Genomic DNA, 24,813 nt, shown 5'->3' on the forward strand with positions numbered 1-24,813 from the left:
ATGTATATATATATATACACATGTACACATACACATAAATACATACATATAAAAAACAAGGAAGCAATAGTGCAATAATAACAATAATAAAGACAGCACCCAAGATCAGGATCGAACCCAGGTCTCACTGGGCAGCAGTTCCACCAGTTGCGCCAATGTGCGACCCAATTTTACTCTTAACATCCACTACTTCACCTGAAGCTCCACCTTGCCCAGTTGCTGACTTTCATTATGTTTAATTTTACTTTCACAGGATGTCGGTAGGTATCTTTTATTCCTGATCCCTAATTGTCCTTGAATTGAAATGCTTATTAACAGACCTCAGAGGAGGTTTGTTTGATAACTACATTGTGTGCAGGATAAGTTTTCTTCCCCACAACCAGACATTTTTGCACAACAACCTGGTGGTTTCAAGGACACCATTGCTGAAATCGCACTGAAATTCCAGATTTAATTACAGCATGGTGATAATTGAATTAATGACCAGGTTAGTCCAACAAATGGGGGAATGGGATTGATGGGAATGCATCGAGAGCTGATGTAAACTTCATAGTCTGACTGGTCTCCTTCTATGCAGTAATATGAAAATATAAACTATATATATATATATGTGCAGCAGGATCTTGATCGATTGGCCAGGTGGGCTGGTGAATGGTTGATGGAATTTAATAGAGTAATATGAGGTGTTGTATTTTGGGAAGTCTAACATGGACAGGACCTATGCTCTGAATGGTAAGGCTCTGGAGAGTGTTGTAGAGCAGATGAATCTGGGAGTGCAGGTGCATGGTTCCTTGAAGGTAGAGTCACAGGTGGATAGGGTGGTCAAAAAGGCATTTGGCATATTGGCCTTCATCAGTCAGAGTATTGAGTATAGAAGTTGGGAGGTCATGTTGTAATTGTATAAGAGGTTGGTGAGGCCACATTTAGAGTATTGTGTTCAATTCTGGGCACCATGTTATAGAAAAGATGTTGTCAAGCTGGAAAGGGTACAGAGAAGATTTACGACGATGTTGCCAGGACTAGAGGGTCTGAGCTATAGGGAGATAATGAGTAGATTGGGACTCCCTATTCCTTGGAGTGCAGGAGGATGAGGGGTGATCTTATGGAGGTGTATAAAATTATAAGAGAAATATAATCAGGTAGATGCCCAGAATCTCTTGCCCAAAGTAGGTGAATCGAGGACCAGAGGATATAGGTTTAAGGTGAAGGGGAAAAGATTTAATAGGAATCTGAGGGGTAACTTTCTCGCACAAAGGGTGGTGGGTGTATGGAACAAGCTGCCAAAGGAGGTAGTTGAGGCAGGGGCGATCCCATCATTTAGGAAACATTTAGACAGGTACATGGATAGAATAGGTTTGGAAGGATATGGACCAAACATGGGCAGATGGAACTAGTGTAGCTGAGACATGGTGGGCAGGGTTGAGTCGAAGGGCCTGTTTCCACACTGTATCACTCTATAACTCTATGATAATAACTTAATCACAATGCTACTGTACTCCTGCACTTTATGTCCTATGTCTCCTAATCTTCTTGGTCCAGAACAAAGGGTCACAGTTCAAGGATAAGGGGGAAGTCTTTTAGGATCGAGATGAGAAAGTTTTTTTTCACACAGAGAGTGGTGAATCTGTGGAATTCTCTGCCACAGAAGGTAGTTGAGGCCAGTTCATTGGCTATATTTAAGAGGGAGTTAGATGTGGCCCTTGTGGCTAAAGGGATCAGGGGGTATGGAGAGAAGGCAGGTACGGGATACTGAGTTGGATGATCAGCCATGATCATATTGAATGGCGGTGCAGGCTCGAAGGGCCGAATGGCCTACTCCTGCACCTATTTTCTATGTTTCAATGTTTAGGTTTATTATTGTAATGTGCATCAAGATACAGTGAAAATCTTTGTTTTGCATGTTAACCAATCAAGTCAGATAATACTCTACATAAATGCAATCAAGCCAAACTCAAGTCAATAGATAGAGGAGCAAAGGGGGAGATACAGAGTGCAGCATAGAGTTCTCAGCATTGTATCGCACCATTTCCAGAGACAAAGTCTTGTTTTGTAACCTTCAATTTTAACATCCTTATAGGTAGCAGAATTTATATCTGAAAAACAAACTGCTGGAGGAACTCAGCGGATGAGGCAGCCTTTGTGGAGCGAATAGACAGCCGACGACATTTTAGGTTGGGCCCCTTATTCTGGACATTTCCAAATTTTCTTTGAAATATATATATTTTAAATGCAACGTTTCAATGTTTATACAGCCACAGAAAAAAATCAAGAAGTGATAGTACGACTCGTGAATGACAACTGAGGTTTTATTAGTCTCAATTTCTATCACATTTCTAAAGCTACAGACTATGAAAAGAATTACTCTTCTTAGAAATGGTTTCAGTTCCATCATGAAATTTATTTATTTTTCTTGAGACATTATATTGAATTCCATTGAATAAAAGCATCATTCTAATAAACAAAGACACTGCAGGATTAGTTCTATAACTGAGATAGGACAAACTGTGATGTCTCTCTCACTGAGAGACAGTGAACTTGGCTGATGGATAAATATTACCCAGGATAGCAGGAGGTTTTTTATTGCTCTTTTTCTGAAAAGCACCACAGACATCAGTGCACCTGGGTTCTCTCTTTGTTCACCTTCTCCATTCCACCCCCCACACCGGGTTCCATCTGCCCATCATCCCTCCATTATCTGGTTCTGCTTATCATGTTGCGGAGGACAAGTCAATGGATATTCTTAAGGCAGAGATAGATAGATTCTTGATTAGTACAGGTGCAGGGGTTATGGGGAGATGGCCAGAGAATGGGGTCGAGAGGGAAAAATAGATCAGCCACGATTGAATGGCGGAGTAGACTTGATGGGCCGAATGGCTCCTATCACATGAACTTATCTTCCAACCCCTCTCCATCTTCAAGCTTTCTTGCCCAATATGATTAATATGCTGCTATATTATTCTGGAAAGGATTGAAGCTGTCTGTCACCTTAACCATTTCCCTTTCTCTTCCCCACATTCTGAAAAAAGATGCAGGAGCATAAAATCCCTGACATCCAGACTCAAGAACAGCTTCTACCCCACAGCTATCAGAATCATGTCTTTTATACTCCCTGGAGGTGCTGTCGCGTATTCTTACTCTCAACTCTACCTCATTTGGTTGTTCCATTATTGCACTTTAGTATTATTTTTTGTACTACTGTTGGTTGCACTACAATCTTTGCACCATTCTGCTGTTTTGCATTTGAGATTCTATTGATTGATATACTTGTTGTATTTATTGTTAACCTAATGAGTTTCATGCAAACTAGGAATTTCATTGCACCCCGCTGCATAAGACAATAAACTGATCTGGTCTGCAGCACTGTTCAGTGTTAAAATTCTTTCAAAAGTATGTGCTAGCTTTGCATCATCAAAGCATTCCAATTAAGAAGTACAAAATAGGTATAAATAGTTAGGATAAAAGGTTAGCAACCTGAAAAGTTAGCTTTATTTCCCTCTTCCCAGATGCTGACTGAGCCACTGAATATCTTCAGCATTTTCTGTTTTATTTCAGATTTCCAGCATCTGCATTATTTTGCTTCTGTGATTTTTATACACTTTGTTTTGCTGACCTCGCGTCAGATAGTTTAATTGACATATGTGCCGAGAACGGAACAGCACAATAGCTCTGTAAGCACAATACACATAGACCTCTGAACATTGCAACGTGCGGAGATTCTCCTGATGCCTCAGGATTGACATCGAAACGTATAAGGTTGGACACGTTAGAGGCAGGAAACTTGTTCCCAATGTTGGGGGAGTCCAGAACAAGGGGCCACAGTTTAAGAATAAGGGGTAGGCCATTTAGAACGGAGATGAGGAAACACTTTTTCAGTCAGAGAGTTGTGAATCTGTGGAATTCTCTGCCTCAGAAGGCAGTGGAGGCCAATTCTCTGAATGCATTCAAGAGAGAGCTGGATAGAGCTCTTAGGGATAGCGGATGGTCAACACCTTAAAGTTCCTACATATACATAATCATCAGCAACCAAAGCTGTTCCCTTCATACTGATGCAGTGATTTTAAAAAAAGCACATCAGCGTATTCACTTTCTTAGCAGTCTGAGAAGATTCGGTGTGTCCACGAGGATTCTCTCGAACTTCTACCGTCGTGCTATGGAGAGTGTTCTGACGGGATGTACCTTAGCCTCGCATGGCAACTGCTCTGCTCCTGACTGCCTGAACCTGTAGATGAACCCAGTCCCATCACAGGCTCGGCCATCCCTTCCATCCAGCCCATCTTCATGATGTGTTGCATCAGGAAGACTGTAACTTTTTGCCAAAAATGACCGCCACGCTGGCCATTCCTGTTGTTCTCTGCTACCATCTGGGAGAAGATGCAAGACCTTCAAAGCCCAGACTTCAAGACTTAAGAACAGCTTTTTCCCCAGGGCTATCAGACTCCTGAACCTCTTTCACATCTCCTGTCTGACGGTGAGACCATGTCTTCTTTCCCCTAACTCTACCTCATTGCTTATTCCATTATAATAATTTAATCTTTTTGCCCTACTTTCAAGTTTGCCCTAATAATTTAATCTTTTTGCCCCACTTTAGAAGGATGAGAGGGGATCTTATTGAAACGTATAAGATTATTAAGGGGTTGGACACGTTAGAGGCAGGAAACATGTTCCCAATGTTGGGGGAGTCCTGAACCAGGGGCCACAGTTTAAGAATAAGGGGTAGGCCATTTAGAATGGAGATGAGGAAAAACCTTTTTCAGTCAGAGAGTTGTGAATCAGTGGAATTCTCTGCCTCAGAAGGCAGTGGAGGCCAATTCTCTGAATGCATTCAAGAGAGAGCTAGATAGAGCTCTAAAGGATAGCGGAGTCAGGGGGTATGGGGGAAGGCAGGAACGGGGTACTGATTGAGAATGATCAGCCATGATCACATTGAATGGCGGTGCTGACTCGATGGGCCGAATGGCGTACTCCTAGACCTATTGTCTATTGTCTACTATAATCTTGCACCATTCTGCTGTTATGCACTCATTCTTGTATTTATTGTTCCCTGTATATATACTGTGTGCTTCATGTGAGCAAGGAATTTCATTGCACCCTGGTGTTTAAGACAATAAACTGCTTTGAATCTGTTGCAAAGTTGTGCTTCTGCATGACTGGGTTGAGACAACCAAAGCCAAAACATGTGCTGAAAAAGACATTGAGGTTTCAACCAGGCATGCACTCCGTGCCATTGGGCACCATTGTATACATCCGAGCACCAGCGGCAAGAATTGAAGACTTCACCATCCATGCAATAAATCCCTGATTTCCTTTAACATAATTTTTTATTGGTAGAAATTCAATTGTGTAGCACACAAACACTGTGTCACACAATAGAATTTCTTGCCATTAAGCTCTAAAATAACTCACTGCTGTTTCTTTACAGATTGATCTTCAGTGCAACATATAATTACTTAAAGTCTCTTGAATCCTCAAAGTGGTTTTGAGCACACGAGCATTATCTCAGATTCGCAGCACAAGATATAACCAAAGAGAGTTCTTCAGTAAGCTCGTCAGGAAGAGTTGATACAATTTTGATGATGCTGCGGGTGAGGCAGAGTACCCTAAAAAGGAAAAAAATACAAATTGTAATCAATGATTAGCTCGGTATTAACAACAGCATTTACGTTCCTTTTTAATATTAGCAATAATTTATCTCTTGAATTACAACCCCTGCTTTTCCAGAGGATGACATGAATGGCAAAAGACGTCATAAGTTCATTAGGAGCAGAATTAGGCCATTCGGCCCATCAAGTCTACTCCACCATTCAATCATGGCTGATCTATCTTTCCCTCTCAACCCCATTCTCCTGCTTTCTCCCAATAATCCTTGAAGCCCGTACTAAGCAACTTCGAACTTAACGTCAAACTTTATCAGCTGTTTATCAGCATTTTAAATTGTTTGGTAATTCTCACTGAATACCTTCCAGAGTGCATTTTTAAACAAGCATCCTTCCATTATTTACTGAATCCACTAGTTCACATCAGTTCTACTCACCAGTTTACATAATGATACGGTAGCAGAGGCTCCCGTTCAGAACTCTCGTCAACAGCCAATCCAGATTTTAAAGCTTTGAAATTAGCTTCAATGTCTCTTTTTAGTAGATCAAATGTAATAAATCCACTGAAATAATTCAGAACTTTCTAGAAGGAGAAAATAAATATACTTTAAAAAGGAAGGAATAATAAAATCCTATATCATTGCCTAATGGGCAATGCAATCGTGGAATGTATTATTAAGGCATAAAGAAAAGATTATAATAACAGAATTAAACAGTCAGAAAAATGATCCTTGATTGTAGTTAGCTATTAAAATCCAAAGATTCTGTTTAAACCTTCAATCAAAATCACATGTTATTTTGCATAAATAATGTCCGCTTTAGTGGAATCCATATGGTTACAATAATCTCGTTTAGGAAGGATGCGGAGATAAAGGGAAGAAATACGAGCAAAATGATTCTAATGCATGATAATACATGACATGATATATAGTAAGCACTAGGTCAATTTTTACAGTGTGCCCCGAGGCAAATCAAGATGATACTTACATACAAGACTGAAAGCTGATGTGCTATGTACTTATGGCTTCCCAGATGCTGAACATCATCTTCCAGCTGTTGACTTAAAACCAAAAGTTGATTTAGTTTCCCAACGTGGGAAAAATAATCTGTAATAAAAACAAACGGAGAAACTTCAATCGCTGGGCTCAACATCCTTAATTGGTGCAACAGCAAAGCAGGGAAAATTACCACATGAAGTAGAACAAGTGGAAACGTATGTTGATCATGAACTTAACAATACATATATTCATTAGCACATTGTAAAGATAGTGTTGTTTTAACAATAGAAAACATTATTGTAAATAATGATTAAGGATCTTCAAGATTATCTTGAGAAGTCAATGGCCAAGTCAATGGATATTTTTAAGGCGGAGATTGACAGATTTTTGAGTAGTCAGGGTGTCGGGGTTAAGGGGCGAAGGCAGGAGAATGGGGTTAAGAGAGAAAGATAGATCAGCCATGATTGAATGGCGGAGTAGACTTGATGGGCCAAATGGCCTTACTCTGCTCCTAGAACGCTTTAACTTATATGAAAATGTTTGCAAAATCATTAGAGGAGAGTAAATGTGTTACAAGCTTGCACATGCAAATATCATAAACCAAATTAGCAATTCACAGAGTAAAGATATCCTTTCGGTGTGTTCTTTATGTAACTATCACATTCCACTCATAGATTCAACCTCAGTGAAGATCAAATGCTACTTGCCCTGTAACATCTCAGTATATTATATGTCCAATTTAAACAATAAAGGCAGTCATCCAAATACTTTGATGTATTAATTTCACATTGGGAAACTGATTCCCTTTTTTGTGGTGGGGGGAGGGGGACGGTAGGGAGGAAGGAAAGGCACAGATAGCAGTCGGGTTTGCATACCCACAGCCAAATTCTCTGTTTTTTAACCTTTTTTTGTTCAGGGTCTTGCAGGCTACAAACCATTCCCTGAATGAAAAGAATACAATTAAAATTGTTCCCAGACTTCCACATGTTATATACTATGTGATTTTTAAAGGCTCAAATAGCATAACATTGTCCTGCCATTGCTACTACCTCATGCCACAAACTTTCTCATGCCAGCTCTCCAAATCGTGACTTGTAGATTCCAGAATTGAAATAAACGAATGAATAAGTTTATTGGCCAAGTATGTGCATATACAAGGAATGTGCCTTGGTGCTCCGCTCACAAATGACAACACAAACATACAGTTAACAATTAAGAATAAAGCATAAACACATCAAAACAATAAGGATACACCATTATGGTCTAAACATGTGGGTTAAAATAAACCAGAGCAAAGAAGAGACTACAGACTTTGGTTATTGAGGAGAACTATCAATCGTGGAAAAAAGCTGTTTTTATGTCTGGCTGTGGCTGCTTTGACAGTAAAAAAGCTGTTTTTATGTCTGGCTGTGGCTGCTTTGACAGTCCGGAGTCACCTTCCAGAGGGAAGTGCTTTGAAGAGTTTGTGCCCAGGGTGAGAGGGGTCAGAGATGATCTTGCCTGCTCAATTCATGGCCCTTGCAGTGTACAGTTCGTCAATGGGGGGAAGGTTGCAGCCAACAACCTTCTCAGCTGTGCGAACGATCCATTGGAGCGTCTGGATGTCGTGCTTGATGGCTGAGCCAAACCAGACCACGATGGAGAAGGCGAGGACAGACGCAATGATAGCAGTATAGAATTGGACCATCATTGCCTGTGGCAGATTGTGTTTCGCAGGAAGTACATCCTCTGTTGGACCTTTTTGACTGTGGAGTCGATAGTGGCCCCCCATTTAAGGTCCCTAGAGATGACGGTTCCAAGGAACTTAAATGACTCCACATATGTGACTATGGTGTTGTTGATGGTGAGTGGGGGGAGGGGAGGGGGATTTCTTCGAAAGTCTACAATTAGTTCCACTGTCATGTGGAACATGATGCAAGGTATTCGAGCTCCATAGATTAAAAAGGTTGGCAATTTCAAAAATGAATGTCTCCAGTGCAATTCAGTCTCTGAAAGTCAGTTCCACTTTGTTAACAACTTTTGTTAACTGAGCGGAATCTCAAGTGCAATGCCATCATTGGGGGTAGGGTACTGACATGGATAGAAAATTCGTTGGCAAACAGAAACCAAAGAGTGGGGTTAAATGGGTCCTTTTCAGAATGGCAGGCATTGACTAATGGGGTACCGCAAGATTAGCAAATTTGCAGATGATACAAAGCTGGGTGGCAGTGTGAACTGTGAGGAAGATGCTATGAGGTTGCAGGGTGACTTGGACAGGTTGTGTGAGTGGGCGGATGCATGGCAGATGCAGTTTAATGTGGATAAGTGTGAGGTTATCCACTTTGGTGGTAAGAATAGGAAGGCAGATTATTATCTGAACGGTGTCAAGTTAGGAAAAGGGGACGTACAACGAGGTCTGGGTGTCCTAGTGCATCAGTCACTGAAAGGAAGCATACAGGTACAGCAGGCAGTGAACAAAGCCAATGGAATGTTGGCCTTCATAACAAGAGGAGTTGAGTATAGGAGCAAAGAGGTCCTTCTGCAGTTGTACAGGGCCCTAGTGAGACCGCACCTGGAGTACTGTGTGCAGTTCTGGTCTCCACATTTGAGGAAGGCTATTCTTGCTATTGAGGGCATGAAGCATAGGTTTACTAGGTTAATTCCCGGAATGGCGGGACTGTCATATTTTGAAAGACTGGAGCGACTAAGCTTGTATACACTGGAATTTAGAAGGATGAGAGGGGATCTTATTGAAACATATAAGATTATTAAGGGGTTGGACACGTTAGAGGCAGGAAACATGTTCCCAATGTTGGGGGAGGCCAGAACGAGGGGCCACAGTTTAAGAATAAGGGGTAGGCCATTTAGAACCGAGATGAGGAAAAACGTTTTCAGTCAGAGAGTTGTAAATCTGTGGAATTCTCTGCCTCAGAAGGCAGTGGATGCCAATTCTCTTAATGCATTCAAGAGAGAGCTAGATAGAGCTCTTAAGGATAGCAGAGTCAGGGGGTATGAGGAGAAGGCAGGAACGGGGTACTGATTGAGAATGATCAGCCATGATCACATTGAATGGTGGTGCTGGCTCAAAGGGTCAAATGGCCTACTCCTGCACCTATTGTCTATTAAGTTCATGTGAGAGGAGCAGAATTAGGCCATTCAGCCCATCAAGTCTACTCCACCATTCAATCATGGCTGATCAATCTTATCCTCTCATCCTCATTCTCCTGCCTTCTCCTCATAACCCCTGACATCCGTACTAATCAACTGAACTTAACTTTGAACTTTTTCAGCTGTTTGAAGAGTTCAAAGAGCCTACAATGTCTGTAGGCTTCTTTAGCTTCTTGTGTGAGAAATGTACTCCTGGCAATATAGAGATTGAGTCTATAGTATGGGCAAGCATGTGTGCAAACAGATACCCTGCTCCATACTACAATGCTCAAACAAAGATTCTTGACTTTTTAAAGAGAGGTTCAGTTATTAGATGACGATTTGTCCAAACTAAATGTGAACAGTATGTCTATCTTACTTATTAACTCACCTGAAGTTTAAACCCCCCATTATTCTTCACGATCACAACAAAAAGAGCCATCTTTGATGCAAAAGCTATAGAAAACCATGGGGCTGAGATTCAACACTAAGTAAAAATAATATAAAAAAGACTACAATTCAATGAAATTATTATTTTTTTTAAAACACCTTAAACTGCTACTGAGGAATTAAAAACAAAAAAGAATATTTGATACTAATCACTGCTGCAATAATAATGCATCACATATTATGGTTTCCAACCCCAAACATCCAAATAGTTCATGCACTGAACTCATGTTAAACCAACTGCATAAGTTTCAAATATTATATATTTTTATACTACCTGAATATCCTTTTTGATGAAACAGTGTTAACTAAATTTAGAAAACTATGCATTCTATCATTGAAGGCTCTTACATCTGCATTGAAGATAAACACAAAATGCTGGAGTAACTCAGCGGAACAGGCAGCATCTCTAGAGAGAAGGAATGGGTGATGTTTCGGGTCGAGACCCTTCAGTCTGAAGAAGGGTCTCGACCTGAAATGTCACTCATTCCTTCTCTTCAGAGATGCTGTCTGTCCCGCTGAATTACTCCAGAATTTTGTGCCTATCTTCGGTGTAAACTAGCATCTATAGTTCCTTCCAATACATTACATCTGCATTATCTGCCTATGGCAAAAAAGCTACATTACATTTAGATCAAGTGCATGATAACCAAAGTGAGGAAAATTAGCTAGTATGTAAAAGGTAGGCAGTAAACAATTACTTGAATTCCTTGCTGCAAGTAACACAATGCTGCATTCCATGCTGTGGATTATCCATTTCATTCAACATTAAGTAATAATAAAGCTGTTAAGTTAAAGCTTTATAAGAATTTAAAGCTTGCTCTGCTACAATGAAACAAAAATCACTGGGCTTGTAAGCCAGTCACTTATGAAGTACCACTAATAAAATACTTTATAGATTTTGGTATCTAGAACTTTATTCATTTGTTAGTTTGATATGAAAAAACTCCAGGTTAATTGTGGGGTCACTTTGCTGAGCCTTCCCCCTTTCACAACCCCTATAATTCCTTGAGAGTAGAGATTAGAAAATTGAAACCGTAAACCCTTCTATTAACAAAAACTGTATTGGTCCTTTCAATCTTTGAGCTGCTTTCATGATAAATCTTTCGGCTTTACTCTAGATACAATGCGGAAACAGGCCCTTTGGCACACCGAGTCTCCGCCGACCAGTGATCATCCCTTGCACTAACCTACACACAGTGGGGACAATTTTACAACTTGCTGAAACCAATTAACCTACAAACCTGCACATCTTTGGATGTGGGAGGAAATCAGATCACCTAAAGAAAACCGACGCGGTCACAGGGAGAACGTACAAACTCTGAACAGATAGCACCCATAGTCAAGATCTAATCCGGGTCTCTGGCGCTCTAAAGCAGTAACTATCATTCCGTTACATTTAACAGTTAATCCTGTTAAATCCCTTTAGCTTCCCTCATCCTTTCATTCCGCCCCCCCACCTTATTATTTTTTGTTCTTATATTCTTCATTCACCAACAACTAATTGTATGCTTTCTCCTAGGATGTCCAGAATTTTGCTTACGGAATAACAATATCACTTCTGAAATGAAGCAACAGACAAGAATATTAACAGCTTGACTAGAGGCCAATTTTCAATCTATCTAACCAAATGGCCAGAGATCCCAGGGTGATGGAGGAACTGAAGGAAATTCACATTAGGCAGGAAATGGTGTTGGGTAGACTGATGGGACTGAAGGCTGATAAATCCCCAGGGCCTGATGGTCTGCATCCCAGGGTACTTAAGGAAGTGGCTCAAGAAATCATGGACGCATTGGTGATCATTTTCCAATGTTCTATAGATTCAGGATCAGTTCCTGTGGATTGGAGGGTAGCTAAAGTTATCCCACTTTTTAAGAAAGGAGGGAGAGAGAAAACAGGAAATTATAGACCAGTTAGTCTGACATCAGTGGTGGGGAAGATGCTGGAGTTAATTATAAAAGACGAAATTGCGGAGCATTTGGATAGCAGTAACAGGATCGTTCCAAGTCAGCATGGATTTACGAAGGGGAAATCATGCTTGACTAATCTCCTAGAATTTTTTGAGGATGTAACTAGGAAAATTGACAGGGGAGAGCCGGTGGATGTAGTGTACCTTGACTTTCAGAAAGCCTTCGACAAGGTCCCACATAGGAGATTAGTGGGCAAAATTAGAGCACATGGTATTGGGGGTAGGGTACTGACATGGATAGAAAATTGGTTGGCAGACAGAAAGTAAAGAGTGGGGATAAATGGGTCCCCTTCAGAGTGGCAGGCAGTGGGGTACCGCAAGGCTCGATGCTGGGACCGCAGCTATTTACAATATACATTAATGACTTGGATGAAGGGATTAAAAGTAACATTAGCAAATTTGCAGATGATACAAAGCTGGGTGGCAGTGTGAACTGTGAGGAAGATGCTATGAGGTTGCAGGGTGACTTGGATAGGTTGTGTGAGTGGGCGGATACATGGCAGATGCAGTTTAATGTGGATAAGTGTGAGGTTATCCACTTTGGTGGTAAGAATAGGAAGGCAGATTATTATCTGAATGGTGTCAAGTTAGGAAAAGGGGACGTACAACAAGATCTGGGTGTCCTAGTGCATCAGTCACTGAAAGGAAGCATGCAGGTACAGCAGGCAGTGAAGAAAGCCAATGGAATATTGGCCTTCATAACAAGAGGAGTTGAGTATAAGAGCAGAGGTCCTTCTGCAGTTGTACAGGGCCCTAGTGAGACCGCACCTGGAGTACTGTGTGCAGTTTTGGTCTCCAAATTTGAGGAAGGATATTCTTGCTATTGAGGGCGTGAAGCGTAGGTTTACTAGGTTAATTCCCGGAATGGCGGGACTGTCATATGTTGAAAGACTGGAGCGACTAGGCTTGTATACACTGGAATTTAGAAGGATGAGAGGGGATCTTATTGAAACATATAAGATTATTAAGGGGTTGGACACGTTAGAGGCGGGAAACATGTTCCCAATGTTGGGGGAGTCCAGAACCAGGGGCCACAGTTTAAGAATAAGGGGTAGGCCATTTAGAACGGAGATGAGGAAAAACTTTTTCAGTCAGAGAGTTATAAATCTGTGGAATTCTCTGCCTCAGAAGGCAGTGGAGACCAATTCTCTGAATGCATTCAAGAGAGAGCTAGATAGAGCTCTTAAGGATAGCAGAGTCAGGGGGTATGGGGAGAAGGCAGGAACAGGGTACTGATTGAGAACGATCAGCCAATGATCACATTGAATGGTGGTGCTGGCCCGAAGGGCCAAATGGCCTCCTCCTGCACCTATTGTCTATATATTGTCATCCCCCTCGCTCTAAACTGATTTCAAACATGGCAAAATCAAAGAATAAAAACATCTATCACAAATAAGTAATGACAAAAACTCTCAAAGTACATTTTATTCTTTTTTTATAATTTGCTTATTTTTAATCCATTTGATATGCTTGCAATAGTTTTCTATGCAGAATAAGAAAGAAATCCAAGCACAATTGCTGGAAGTGTATATATATATGTATTGATATCAAATATGTATTGATATCAGTCATTGTTTGACACCATTTGAAAGGACCACTGCACACTGACGCATCCTTACCATCTGCAATTGGCCGTTCCAGCATATCGACAGGCCTACCATGGATCACATATATTTCAACTCGGGGAAACAATGTCGACAACCCTTGAGAATCCAGGTAGTCCTGTTAAAGGCAGTTTGTATTGTGGAGAGTCAGAGAAAAAGAAGCTGCATGACAATACCACAGCAATTGTGCCATTGAGAAAACATTTTATAATCTGGAGTTCATTATTTTAGAATGGTAAAATTATCAGATTCCTTTCAATAACAACATATTTAAACAGCACCTCTACTGCAGAGAAATTTCTCAAACATTACACAATATTTCTGTTATTACGACTAGTGCATTATGAAGTACTTAATGCAAATACTTCCCATTCAACCTAAATGTCTAGACAGGAACAATATGGCCCACCACCATACAATTATTTAGTTTTATTAGATGGGAAAGTTGACATTACCTCCAGCTGTGGAACGGGGTCTGGTAGATGCTCCAGATAATGTTTAATTCTTTCAACATAATCTATACCTGTAAGAAAATTAAATAAATTGAAAACAATGTACTGAAATCTGATTAATACTTAATTATTTTTTATTGAAACTTTGTCCACAGAATTAAATGCTTTCATTTTTGGGACTATGACTGAATTCCAGTCCATGTTGGTAAATTGAATGTTTGTTTGATCACTGTATTGATACAAAATATATTGGGATGACCGCAATCTATTTCGCAGCGCAATCTATTTCTTAGTGCACATTAGCCACAGTAGAAAACCACCCAGAGAGCAATCTTACAAATGAGCTGTAGAATAGTTGCATTTGAAGAGAAGAAAAAATATTGCACAGTGCAGTATTACACAGCAACTCAACTGAACCTGGAGCATTATTAGAATACAGGTAAGATAGTATTCACCTCACTTTACTTTGTTCAGGAGTGCGTTTTTTTTAAACGCAAGTAGACAAAACTAAGAATGGTGCAGGGCATGGGCAGAAAAATTGTCTTTCAAAGCTTTGTACAGCTTCCACATCTTATCATTCTACTGAAAAAAAAACAAGGGGCTTTTTCATCATTCGAAAGACTGCACTCCCATCTTTTTAAGGTCAGCAATACCCAGATTCTGAAATAATTGAATGTTGAAAAAAAAAAAACTCCATAATTTACTCCTGACTATAAACCATGCCTGCACTGACATTGCATTTTCTGTAATAATGTTATTCATTTGGAACATTTCCAGGATAATTAGGTCACAGCATTCTGAGACACCCAGAACACATAGTTTTTGTTGTACTGACTTATGCAATTTAAAAGCTTGGGAATAGGAACCGGACTCGAGTGGTTTCACCTTAGTTATGTTACTTTCCTGCATCCATCCCCACCCTGTCAAGCCCAGAGCATCAACTCATTCTATAACATACTCTACTAGGTCACAGCCTCTGCTGATACAACCCACCCTTACTCGTGAACATGCACCTATTCCTTAACATCAAAAGCCTGTAGTTCACGATAAGGTGGGGCAGCGGTACAGTTGCTGCCTTACAGTGCCAGAGACCCGTGTTCGATCCTGACTACGGGTGCTGTTTGTACGTTCTCCCCGTCACTGTGACCGTGAATAATGAAAGGCATAGATAGAGTGGATGTTTCCACTAGTGGGAGAGTCTAGGACCAGAGGTCATAGCCTCAGAATTAAAGGCCGCTCTTTTAGAAAGGAGGTGAGGAGGAACATCTTTAGTCAGAGGGTAGATAATCATTGCGACAGAGGGCTGTGGTGGCCAAGTCAGTGGATATTTTTAAGACAGAGATAGACAAATTCTTGATTAGAACGGGTGTCAACGGTTATGGGAAGAAGGCAGGAAAATAGGATTAGGAGGCAGAGATCGGCCATGATTGAATGGCAGACTCGATGGGCCAAATGGCCTAATTCTACTCCTATAACGTGACCTATGTGGATTTTCTCCGGGTGCTCTGGTTTCCTCCCACACTCCAAAGATGTACAGGTTTGTAGGTTAATTGCCTTTGGTAAAATTGTAAATTGTCCCTTGTGTATGTGTGTTTGTGTGTGTGTGAGATTGTGTTAGTGTGCGGGGATCGCTAGTTGTGGGCCGAAGGGCCTGTTTCCACACAGTATCTCTAAACGATCACTCCAGGCTCCAATTCACACACTGTCCCAAATTGCATGGCATCTTTCCCTATGAACCATGGACCTGGTGCTGGGCTTGCCTGATAATTTCCATTTTGCACTCTGCAGCAGTACAACACACCACAAAAAAAAGCACTAAGGGTCTGAACATTTGAGTGTGACTCTATGGCCATATTAGCTGCTGATTCATTGCATATAAATTAACACACATATAAATGATGAAGAATTAAAAGGTCACTTTTGTGCATTTTTACTATGACCCAAGATTATTTCAAATCTGCTGTTTCTGTACCTATGTCCTAACAATCATACGTAATAGCAAATAGCTTTCTTTAAGCTTCTTAAACTTTGATTTAAAAATATAGCTTTTTTTAAAATGAAACGTTCTGGCATCTAGCAGAACTTTACCTGTCCTCTATGACCGCTGCCAGTCCACTTAACCTGTAGCTTTTCCAAATTAAGCAATACGCCTCAATAACAACTTTGCCTAACTTGGGCGATTTAATTCTCCAATATCCAGAAGTGTGTTATAGTTCCAGCAAAGGATTATTTTCTAGTTCTGTGTCACCTTTGCAGTCAAATAACTGAATTGGTTATACTTTGAATACAGAATGAACCCTATTTTGATAGTTTATTCACTCTTATTTTATATCTCACTCCCTGCCCTGTTTGTCAAATACATCTTTCCCTAGGGTTGCCTAGGATGCAGGAAAAATGTTCCCATGTTGGGGGAGTCCAGAACCGGGGGCCACAGTCTAAGAATAAAGGGGAGGCCATTTAAAACTGAGGTGAAAAATAAACTTTTTCACCCAGAGAGTTGTGAATTTGTGGAATTCTCTGCCACAGAAGGTAGTGGAGGCCAATTCACTGGATGAATTTAAAAGAGAGTTAGATAGAGCTCTAGTGGCTAGTGGATTCAAGGGATATGGGGAGAAGGCAGGCACAGGTTCCTGATTGTGGATGATCAGCCATGATCACAATGAATGGCGGTGCTGGCTCAAAGGGCCAAATGGCCCCCTCCTGCACCTATTTTCTATGTTTCCTGAAATTACCTGAAGTGATAGAATCCAATAAAAGCCAAAAATCTGCAGCACTTGCAAAGCATTTTTCAACTATTTACGCTGCTTTATTTGTCTCCTCACTCTAACAGCCTCCATTAACCTGCTCATCCCCATTTCTTTCTACAACTTATTCCCACAGCAACCCTCGACTGATCCTAGCACAGATATTGCTTTGTCTTACCCATCCTTCCACTAATTTATCTGCAACAAGAAAAATATCTTGTTTTCTCTCTTTCTTTTGACAACTTATGTTTGGTCTGAAACATTAACTGTTTGTCTTGCCAAAGATATTGCCAAAGGTACTACGCATTTACAGTTTTATTTGATTTACTTTTACTAAGTACAAGTGTACCTACCTCTTGTATGGAAAGATTCTGATTCCACAGGGCTTTTATCTTCTCTAAGCTGTTCCTGTAACTAGATAACAAAAGATTATTTTAGTCTTAGGGTAGTGCAAAACCTCAACGAAAACAGAGAATGCTGGAAATACTTTGCAGGTCAGGCCACATCTGTGGGAAGAGAAGCAGAGGAAATGTTTCAGGTCAGAGGGCCTTGGTCAGAATTGTAAAATGAAATTAAAAAAGCCTGGAAAAATGCGAGAGGAAGGGGGGGGGGGTGAATGTCTCTGATATGGTGAAACCATGGGGGTAATCTGTACGGTAAATTTGCAAGTTTATTCGGTGGTAAGGAAGGCAAATGCAATGTTATCATTTATTTCGAGAGGACTAGAATATAAAAGCAAGGATATAATGCTGAGGCTTTATTAAGCGCAGGTCAGGCCACTCCAAAACCAGCAACCCTATCCTCATGCACAGCACTGCCCTAGAGGAGGTAGAAACATTCACATACCTAGGCAGTGTTGTGGACACCACCGGAGGGGCAGATGCAGACATAAAAAGCAGAATCAATAAGGCTAGGGTGGTGTTTAACATGCTCAGGAAGATCTGGAGTTCAAAATACATCTCAATCAATACCAAAATACGCATCTTTAATTCAAATGTTAAGCAGGTAATACTGTATGGATCAGAGACATGGAAAACAACAAAACACACAAGAAACAAGCTGCAAACATTCACTAACACCTGCCTCAGGACAATACTAAACATCTGGAGGAGAGACAATGTAAGCAATGTGGACCTGTGGAAAAGAACAAACCAGGATCCTATTGACTTACAAATTCGAAAGAGAAAATGGAGTTGGATTGGACACACCCTCAGAAAACCTGGCACAAATATCACCCGGCAAGCCCTGAAATGGAACCCCCAAGGAAAAAGGAAAAGAGGTCGCCCCAGGAACAGCTGGAGAAGAGGTGTCCAGGCAGAAATGTCTGGGAGTGGGCTCAACTGGGGAGATCTCGAAAGAATCGGCAACAACCGAATGAGGTGGAGGACATTTGTCAATGGCCTATGCTCCCTAGAGGAGCCTAGGGCTAAAGAAGAGGAAGAAGGCCACACTTGGGTATTGTGAGCAATTTTGGGTCCCATATCTGAGGAAGGATGTGCTGGCACTGGGGAGGGCCCATAGAAGGATTATGAGAATGATCCCGGGATGATTGGGTTAATGCATGAGGAGTGTTTGAAAGCTCTGGGTTTGTACTCACTAAAGTTTAGAAGGATGAGGGAGGATTCCATTGAAACCTACTAAATAAAGAAAGGCCTCGATACAGTGGATGCGGAAAGGATGTTTCCACTAGTGGGACAATCTAGGATCAGAGGACATATCCTCAGAATAAAAGGACGTACCTTTAGAATGGAGCTGAGGAGGATTTTTTTTAGCCAGAGGATGGTGGAGGCCGTCTTTGGGTATTTTTAAAGCAGACATTGATAAATTCTTGATTAGTAAAGGCAGCAAAGGTTACGAGGAGAAGGCAGGAGTATGGAGTTGAAAGGGAAGATGATCAAATGGCGGAGCAGACTCAACGGGCCGAATGGCCTAATTATGCTCATATGTCTTGTGATCTTATGAAACAGATTATCTCGTCAATGAGTAAATGGGGGCTGTTAGAGAAGGAGAACATAAAATGAACATAGACAAAAATACAGGAGATTCCTATTCATGAATTTCCAGCTGAATTTAGTTCTATATTCAGAACTATATTATGGTGATGGCAATGTTCACCGTGTAAGCTGCAGATATATTTCTTGCTAACTTTTAATGTGCAGCAAGATACTATGATTGTAAAGAACGTCACATATTATATAGTTCCTATAAACGAACATTTCCTGCAGATGGCCAAAGGACAAAAAAAAAAGTAAATTTATATTTTTGCTTTCACGTGTTGAATCACATTTCAAACAATGCTAACACTTACTTTGTAGCTTATATCTTTACGGTCTGTCATTAATTATCAATCATTATTCTCACTGAACTTAACCCATACATTACTTACCTGATGAACCTCTGCCCGGATAAGAAGATCAAGCTGAAAACAGAGTGACCAGATCTCCACAGCGACTTGCTCATTGCTAAGATGGGTAGGTTGAAGGGGCTTCTTAACATTAATATCCACTGCATATGGGACAAACAATAAATACATGTTAATTTACAGTCATGGAGTTGCACAGCGGAGAAACGGGCCCTTCACCCCACCATATCCGTATTAATATTTTTGCCAAAGATAGACACAAAATGCTGGAGTAACGCAGCGGAACAGGCAGCCTCTCTGGATGGAAGGAATGGGTGATGTTTCAGGTCGAGACACTTCTTCAGACTGAAGGGTCTCGACCCGAAACATCACCCATTCCTTCTATCCAGAGAGGCTGCCTGTTCCACTGAATTACTCCAGCATTTTGTGTCTATCTTCAGTGTAAACCAGTATCTGCAGTTCCTTCCTACACACTTAATATTTTTGCCCATCTACATTGATCCTATTTGCTTGCAATAGGAAGCTATCCTTCACTGCCTTGCCAATTTAGGTGTCTTTAGTTATGTCATTAGCCGTTAAAACAATGAGAACCATACAATTTATAGAATCACACAGAGTGGAAACAGACCCTTTGGCCCAAATTGTCCACACCGACCAACATGTCCCATTACACTAGTCCCACCTGCCTGCGTTTATCCCTCCAAACTTGTCCTATCTATGTATCTGTCTAAATATTTCTTAAAACAATTCATAAAGTTAAATTTTCTTTCAAAACTCAATTTCCCCTCCAATCTTTTAGATGTCAGACAGGTCTTAGTTTAAAAATACAGGGAATGCACCAAAGTTTAGTCTTGGTTCAGAAATAGCAATTATATCCCCAAATCAGAATATTATGGCTTTAATCACCTGTAGAAACTTGAGCAGAGTACACCTCAGTGCAATTTCCCTTGGCATTGCAGAGAGATGCCATCGTCAGTTGAAAAGTTGAACCTAAGCTCAAATTTTCCTTTCAGACAGATCCCACAGTTATCAGTAGTGCATTATTCTTTGGTATGATTTCATCTCATACACCATAGTCTTGAGTTTCACCATATTTCATGTATAATTATCAACAGTCATATTACAAATCCTACCTGGATTATAGAGTCATCGAGTTATACAGTAGGGAAACAGACCCTTTGGTCCAACTTATCCATGCTGACCAAGTTACCCACCTGAACTAGTCTCAGTTGTCTGTGTTTGGTCCACATCCCTCCAAGCCTTTTCATGTACCTGCACAAATGTCTAAAATGTAAAATGTTTAAAATGCCTAAAATGTTTCAGGCCTACCATTTACCTGCATGCGCTACATTCGCTGGGCACCCAGCAAGATTGTCACAGGCTTGGGCAGTGGTGCAGCTGGTAGAGTTGCTGCCTCACAGTACTAAAGACCTGGGTTCGATCTAACCTCAGGTGCTATCTATCTGGAATATGCACATTCTCCCTGTGACCATGTGGGTTTCCACTTAGTGCTCCCATTTCTTCTCACATCCAAAGACATGCTGGTTTGTAAGTTAATTTGCCCCTAGTGTATAGGGAGTGGATGTAAAAGTGGGAAAACATAGAACTAGTGTGAATGAGTGATCGATGGTCATGTGGACTCAGGAGGCTGAAGGCCGTTACCAAGTTGTATCTTCCAATCAACCCATCAATCTATAGAAATAAGGCCCTGTCCCACTTAGGCGATTTTTTAGGCGACTGCTGGCGACTGTCAAAGTCGTAGCAGATCGCCGAAATTCTATTTTACCCTACGACAATGACCACGTCAATGCCGAGTCAGGTCGAGATTACATCGTCTTCGGAAACATTGCGAAATTCCCACGCTTATCAATGCTTCTCCGGCGTCCTAATTTTCGCTGAAATCACTGACAAGTCGGTAATTACTTGAGTTTTGAAATATAACATCTTGCCCAGGTTACCTGAAAGCCAAGCTTCACGGTAACAAGGCATAAACTGGATTGACTTCCAGTTTACTAATAGCAGTATTAAGAAATTTAATTTTAAAAGTGGTTGAATGGATTTTTGTGCGGAGTGTGGGCATTCTTTGAAAATGTACGGGAGATGCATATCTGGTTTCTGGGTTGCATATCTGGGTTGGGAGCCTACTTTAAATGTGATCGCTGATGGCCATAAACATAGCGAAAATTTCCACGCTTACCTGACCGTCAGACTGTCGCCTCCAATCTACCTGTCAAATGTCCTGACAGTCAATAAATTGGTTAAACACAAGTATTTTATGGTCTCTTCAAATTACTTTATTTAATTTAATATTACGTGCTTCTAAATGTATCTAAGAGAACCTAGCAAACCTGGGGACAGCATGCGACAGCGCCCGCAATAAGCAACGATACCTGGCGACAAGCCAGCTATCGCCGAGAAATTTAATACTGGTTGATTTCTCAGCGACGCGCCGAGATCCACTACGATTCTTTGAAGACTCCTTACGATCATGCCCGCGACACCCCAGCGAACTGTCAGCGACAGCCTAGTCGTCGGCAGTCACCTTAAAATCGCCTAAGTGGGACAGGCACTATAAGGAACTGTGGATCTGGTTCACACAAAATGAAACAAACTGCTTAGTAACTTAACGGCTCAGACAGCATCTCTGGAGAACATGGATAGGAGACGTTTTGGGTCAGGTCCCTTCTTCAGACTAATCTATAGAAACAAAGTACTGCAGATGTTAATACACAAAAGGATACAAAGTGCTGGAATAACTCAGCAGGACAGGAAGCATCTCTGGAGAACATGGATAGGCCATGTTTTGGATCGAGACTCTCCTTCAGAAGAAGGGTCGACTCAAAACTTACCTGTTCATATTCTCCATATATGCTTCCAGACCTGCTGAGTTACTCCAGCATGATGTGTCCTTTTCAGACCAATCTATCAAACTGAGACCGCATTTTAAACCCTCACTAACAACAGCCTGCATTCATAGATAGTTCCTTCAACATCTCCAGGAGCTTGACAGCACCTTTACTCCTAATAATTGGTACAGAAGGAGAAACTGTAAATTATTAGATACAAGAGAAATTTTGAGCCGACCCAAATTGTCACCTATTCCTTTTCTCTAGAGATGCTGCCTGAACCGCTGAGTTACTCCATCTTTTTTTTTCAGTTAAATTCTGTTTAGTTTATTGTCACGTGTAAAACTTTTGTTGCGTACTAGACAGCGGAAAGACAATACATGATTATAATCGAGCCATTCAGTGTAGATACATACTTGATAAGGGAATAATGTCAAGAGTCAAGTGTTTTATTGTCATATGTCCCAGATAGAACAATGAAATTCTTACTTGCAGCAGCACAACAGAATATGTCAACGTAGTACTCTGTAAACAATATAATAAACAAGGAAAAAAAGTTTCAGTGTGTGCGTACATATGCATACTGAACCTTTTTTCTCGTTTATTATATGTATACACACACATACACATACACGAACATATACATCTATTCTACATTTTCCTTGAACTTCATCCCCTTTGTTCTCTCGTTTTCATACCTTACCCATCCATATCTCAGTGGCTCCCTCTCTCGACTCAGTCTGAAGAAGGGTCTCAACTCGAACATCACCAGAGGTTCTATCCAGCAATGCTGCCTGTCCCGCTGAGTTACTTTAGCATTTTGTGTCTATCTTTAGTGTAAACCAGCATCTGTTGTTCCTTCCTATACGTACATTCACGTATACATATGTGTATATATATATGTATGTATACACATACATACAAACACATGAAAAACAAACAAACAATAATAGTGTAAAAAGACAAAACCAATGCCCCCAAGTCTATGTAGTGCAGAGCTTATTTGGAGGCTGTAATATTTTACGACAAGTGCAGGTTGTTCGGTTTAAACCAGCATCTGCCTTTCCTTCATAAGGTCATAAGTAATAGGAGTTTATATCGTCTACTCCTCCATTCAATCATGGCTGATCTACCTCTCCTTCCTAACCACATTCTCTGGCCTTCTCCCCATAACCCCTAACACCTGTAGTAATCAAGAATCTTTTAGAAGGATGAGGGGATCTTATAGAAACATATAAAATTCTTGAAGGATTGGACAGGCTAGATGCAGGAAAAATGTTCCCGATGTTGGGGTCTGGAACCCCATGAGTCACAGTGTAAGAATAAGGGGTAGGCCATTTAGGACTGTGATGAGTATTGTGGAGTATTGTGTACAGGTTCTGGAGTATTGTGTACAGTTTTGGTCTCCTAATCTGAGGAAAGACATTCTAGCCTTAGAGGGAGTACAGAGAAGGTGCACCAGATTGATCTCTGGGATGGCAGAACTTTCATATGAAGAAAGACTGGATAGACTAGGCTTATACTCGCTGGAATTTAAAAGACTGAGGGGGGATCTTATAGAAACATATAAAATTCTTAAGGGGTTGGAGAGGCTAGATGCGGGAAGATTGTTCCCGATGTTGGGGAAGTCCAGAACCAGGGGTCACAGCTTAAGGATAAGGGGGAAGTCTTTTAGGACCGAGATGAGAAAACATTTCTTCACACAGAGAGTGGTGAGTCTGTGGAATTCTCTGCCACAGAAGGTAGTTGAGGCCAGTCCATTGGCTATATTTAAAAGGGAGTTAGATGTGGCCCTTGTGGCTAAAGGGATCAGGGGGTATGGAGAGAAGGCAGGTACAGGTTACTGAGCTGGATGATCAGCCATGATCATATTGAATGGCGGTGCAGGCTCGAAGGGCCGAATGGCCTACTCCTGCACCTATTTTCTATGTTTTTATGTTTCTATGAGGAAAAACCTCTTCACCCAGAGAGTTGTGAATCTGTGGAATTCTCAGCCACAGAAGGCAGTGGAGGCCAATTCACTGGATTTTTCTAGAGGGAGTTAGGTTTAGCTCTTAGGGCTAAAGGAATCAAGGAAGGGATATGGGGAAGAAAGCAGGAAAGGGGTACTGATTTTAGATGATCAACCATGATCATATTGAATGGCGGTGCTGGCTCGAAGGGCCGAATGACCTACTCCTGCACCTATTTTTCTACGTTTCTATCTATCTCTGCCTTAAAAAAATATCCACTGACTTGGCCCCCAACAGCGTTCTGTCTGTGGCAAAGAATTCCACAGATTCGCACAGATTCCTACAGTATTTTATAATTAAGTTGCCTCGGTCGGAGGTGTGGTGTATTGTGTGGCTGTGGCGATGGCCATCTCTCCCCTCCAAACCCCGGGCCTACCTCGGAAGCGGCGCAGGTAGCAGTGGGGCTCCCGCAGCGGCTCCGTTCGCCCCACGGCTGCCATCGTTACCAGGACAACGGGCCGGCCGCCCGGACCGCAATCAGTGTGGCACCGGCCCAAGGAGGAGGAGGAGGAGTAGGAGGAGGAGGGGGGGGTCAAGCCGGGGTCACACTGGAACCCATTCACGTTTACCCACTGAAATAAATAATTTTACCAGTTAGAACCTGAATCTCTTGTTAATACCCAACGCTTTTGTGGATGTTTTCTCTTTTTTAATTGAAA

The 24,813-nt window shown here is 41.2% G+C and overlaps 1 protein-coding gene across 2 annotated transcripts; it reads right to left on the reverse strand.

The window, feature by feature from the left end:
- Positions 1–1,713: 1,713 nt before the first annotated feature.
- On the reverse strand, positions 1,714–24,628 carry LOC144595066 (uncharacterized). 2 transcript variants are annotated; one of them, XM_078402070.1, is made up of 8 exons: positions 24,531–24,628; positions 19,321–19,439; positions 17,288–17,348; positions 14,194–14,261; positions 13,754–13,856; positions 6,582–6,700; positions 6,032–6,177; positions 1,714–5,597 (listed from the first exon to the last, which is right to left on the reverse strand). In XM_078402070.1, exons 1-8 carry the CDS (start codon positions 24,592–24,594, stop codon positions 5,492–5,494), a joined length of 786 nt encoding a protein of 261 aa, XP_078258196.1. In that variant the 5' UTR covers positions 24,595–24,628; the 3' UTR covers positions 1,714–5,491. The 2 variants fall into 2 exon arrangements, with proteins under 2 accessions (XP_078258196.1, XP_078258197.1); XM_078402071.1 differs by lacking the exon at positions 24,531–24,628 and adding an exon at positions 22,846–23,065.
- Between the last annotated feature and the right edge of the window lie 185 nt (positions 24,629–24,813).

This window comes from Rhinoraja longicauda, chromosome 7 (assembly GCF_053455715.1).
Source record: "Rhinoraja longicauda isolate Sanriku21f chromosome 7, sRhiLon1.1, whole genome shotgun sequence".
NCBI classification, from domain to species: Eukaryota; Metazoa; Chordata; class Chondrichthyes; order Rajiformes; family Arhynchobatidae; genus Rhinoraja; species Rhinoraja longicauda.

Excerpts from the sequence above, each read along its gene's own strand:
- LOC144595066 (XM_078402070.1), bottom strand. The coding sequence starts at position 24,594 with ATGGCAGCCGTGGGGCGAACGGAGCCGCTGCGGGAGCCCCACTGCTAC. Across the intron at positions 14,262-17,287 it reads AGAATCTTTCCATACAAGAG|GTATAGATTATGTTGAAAGA; the intron begins GTAGGTACACTT and ends ATTTTCTTACAG. Across the intron at positions 13,857-14,193 it reads ACCCCGTTCCACAGCTGGAG|GACTACCTGGATTCTCAAGG; the intron begins GTAATGTCAACT and ends TGCCTTTAACAG.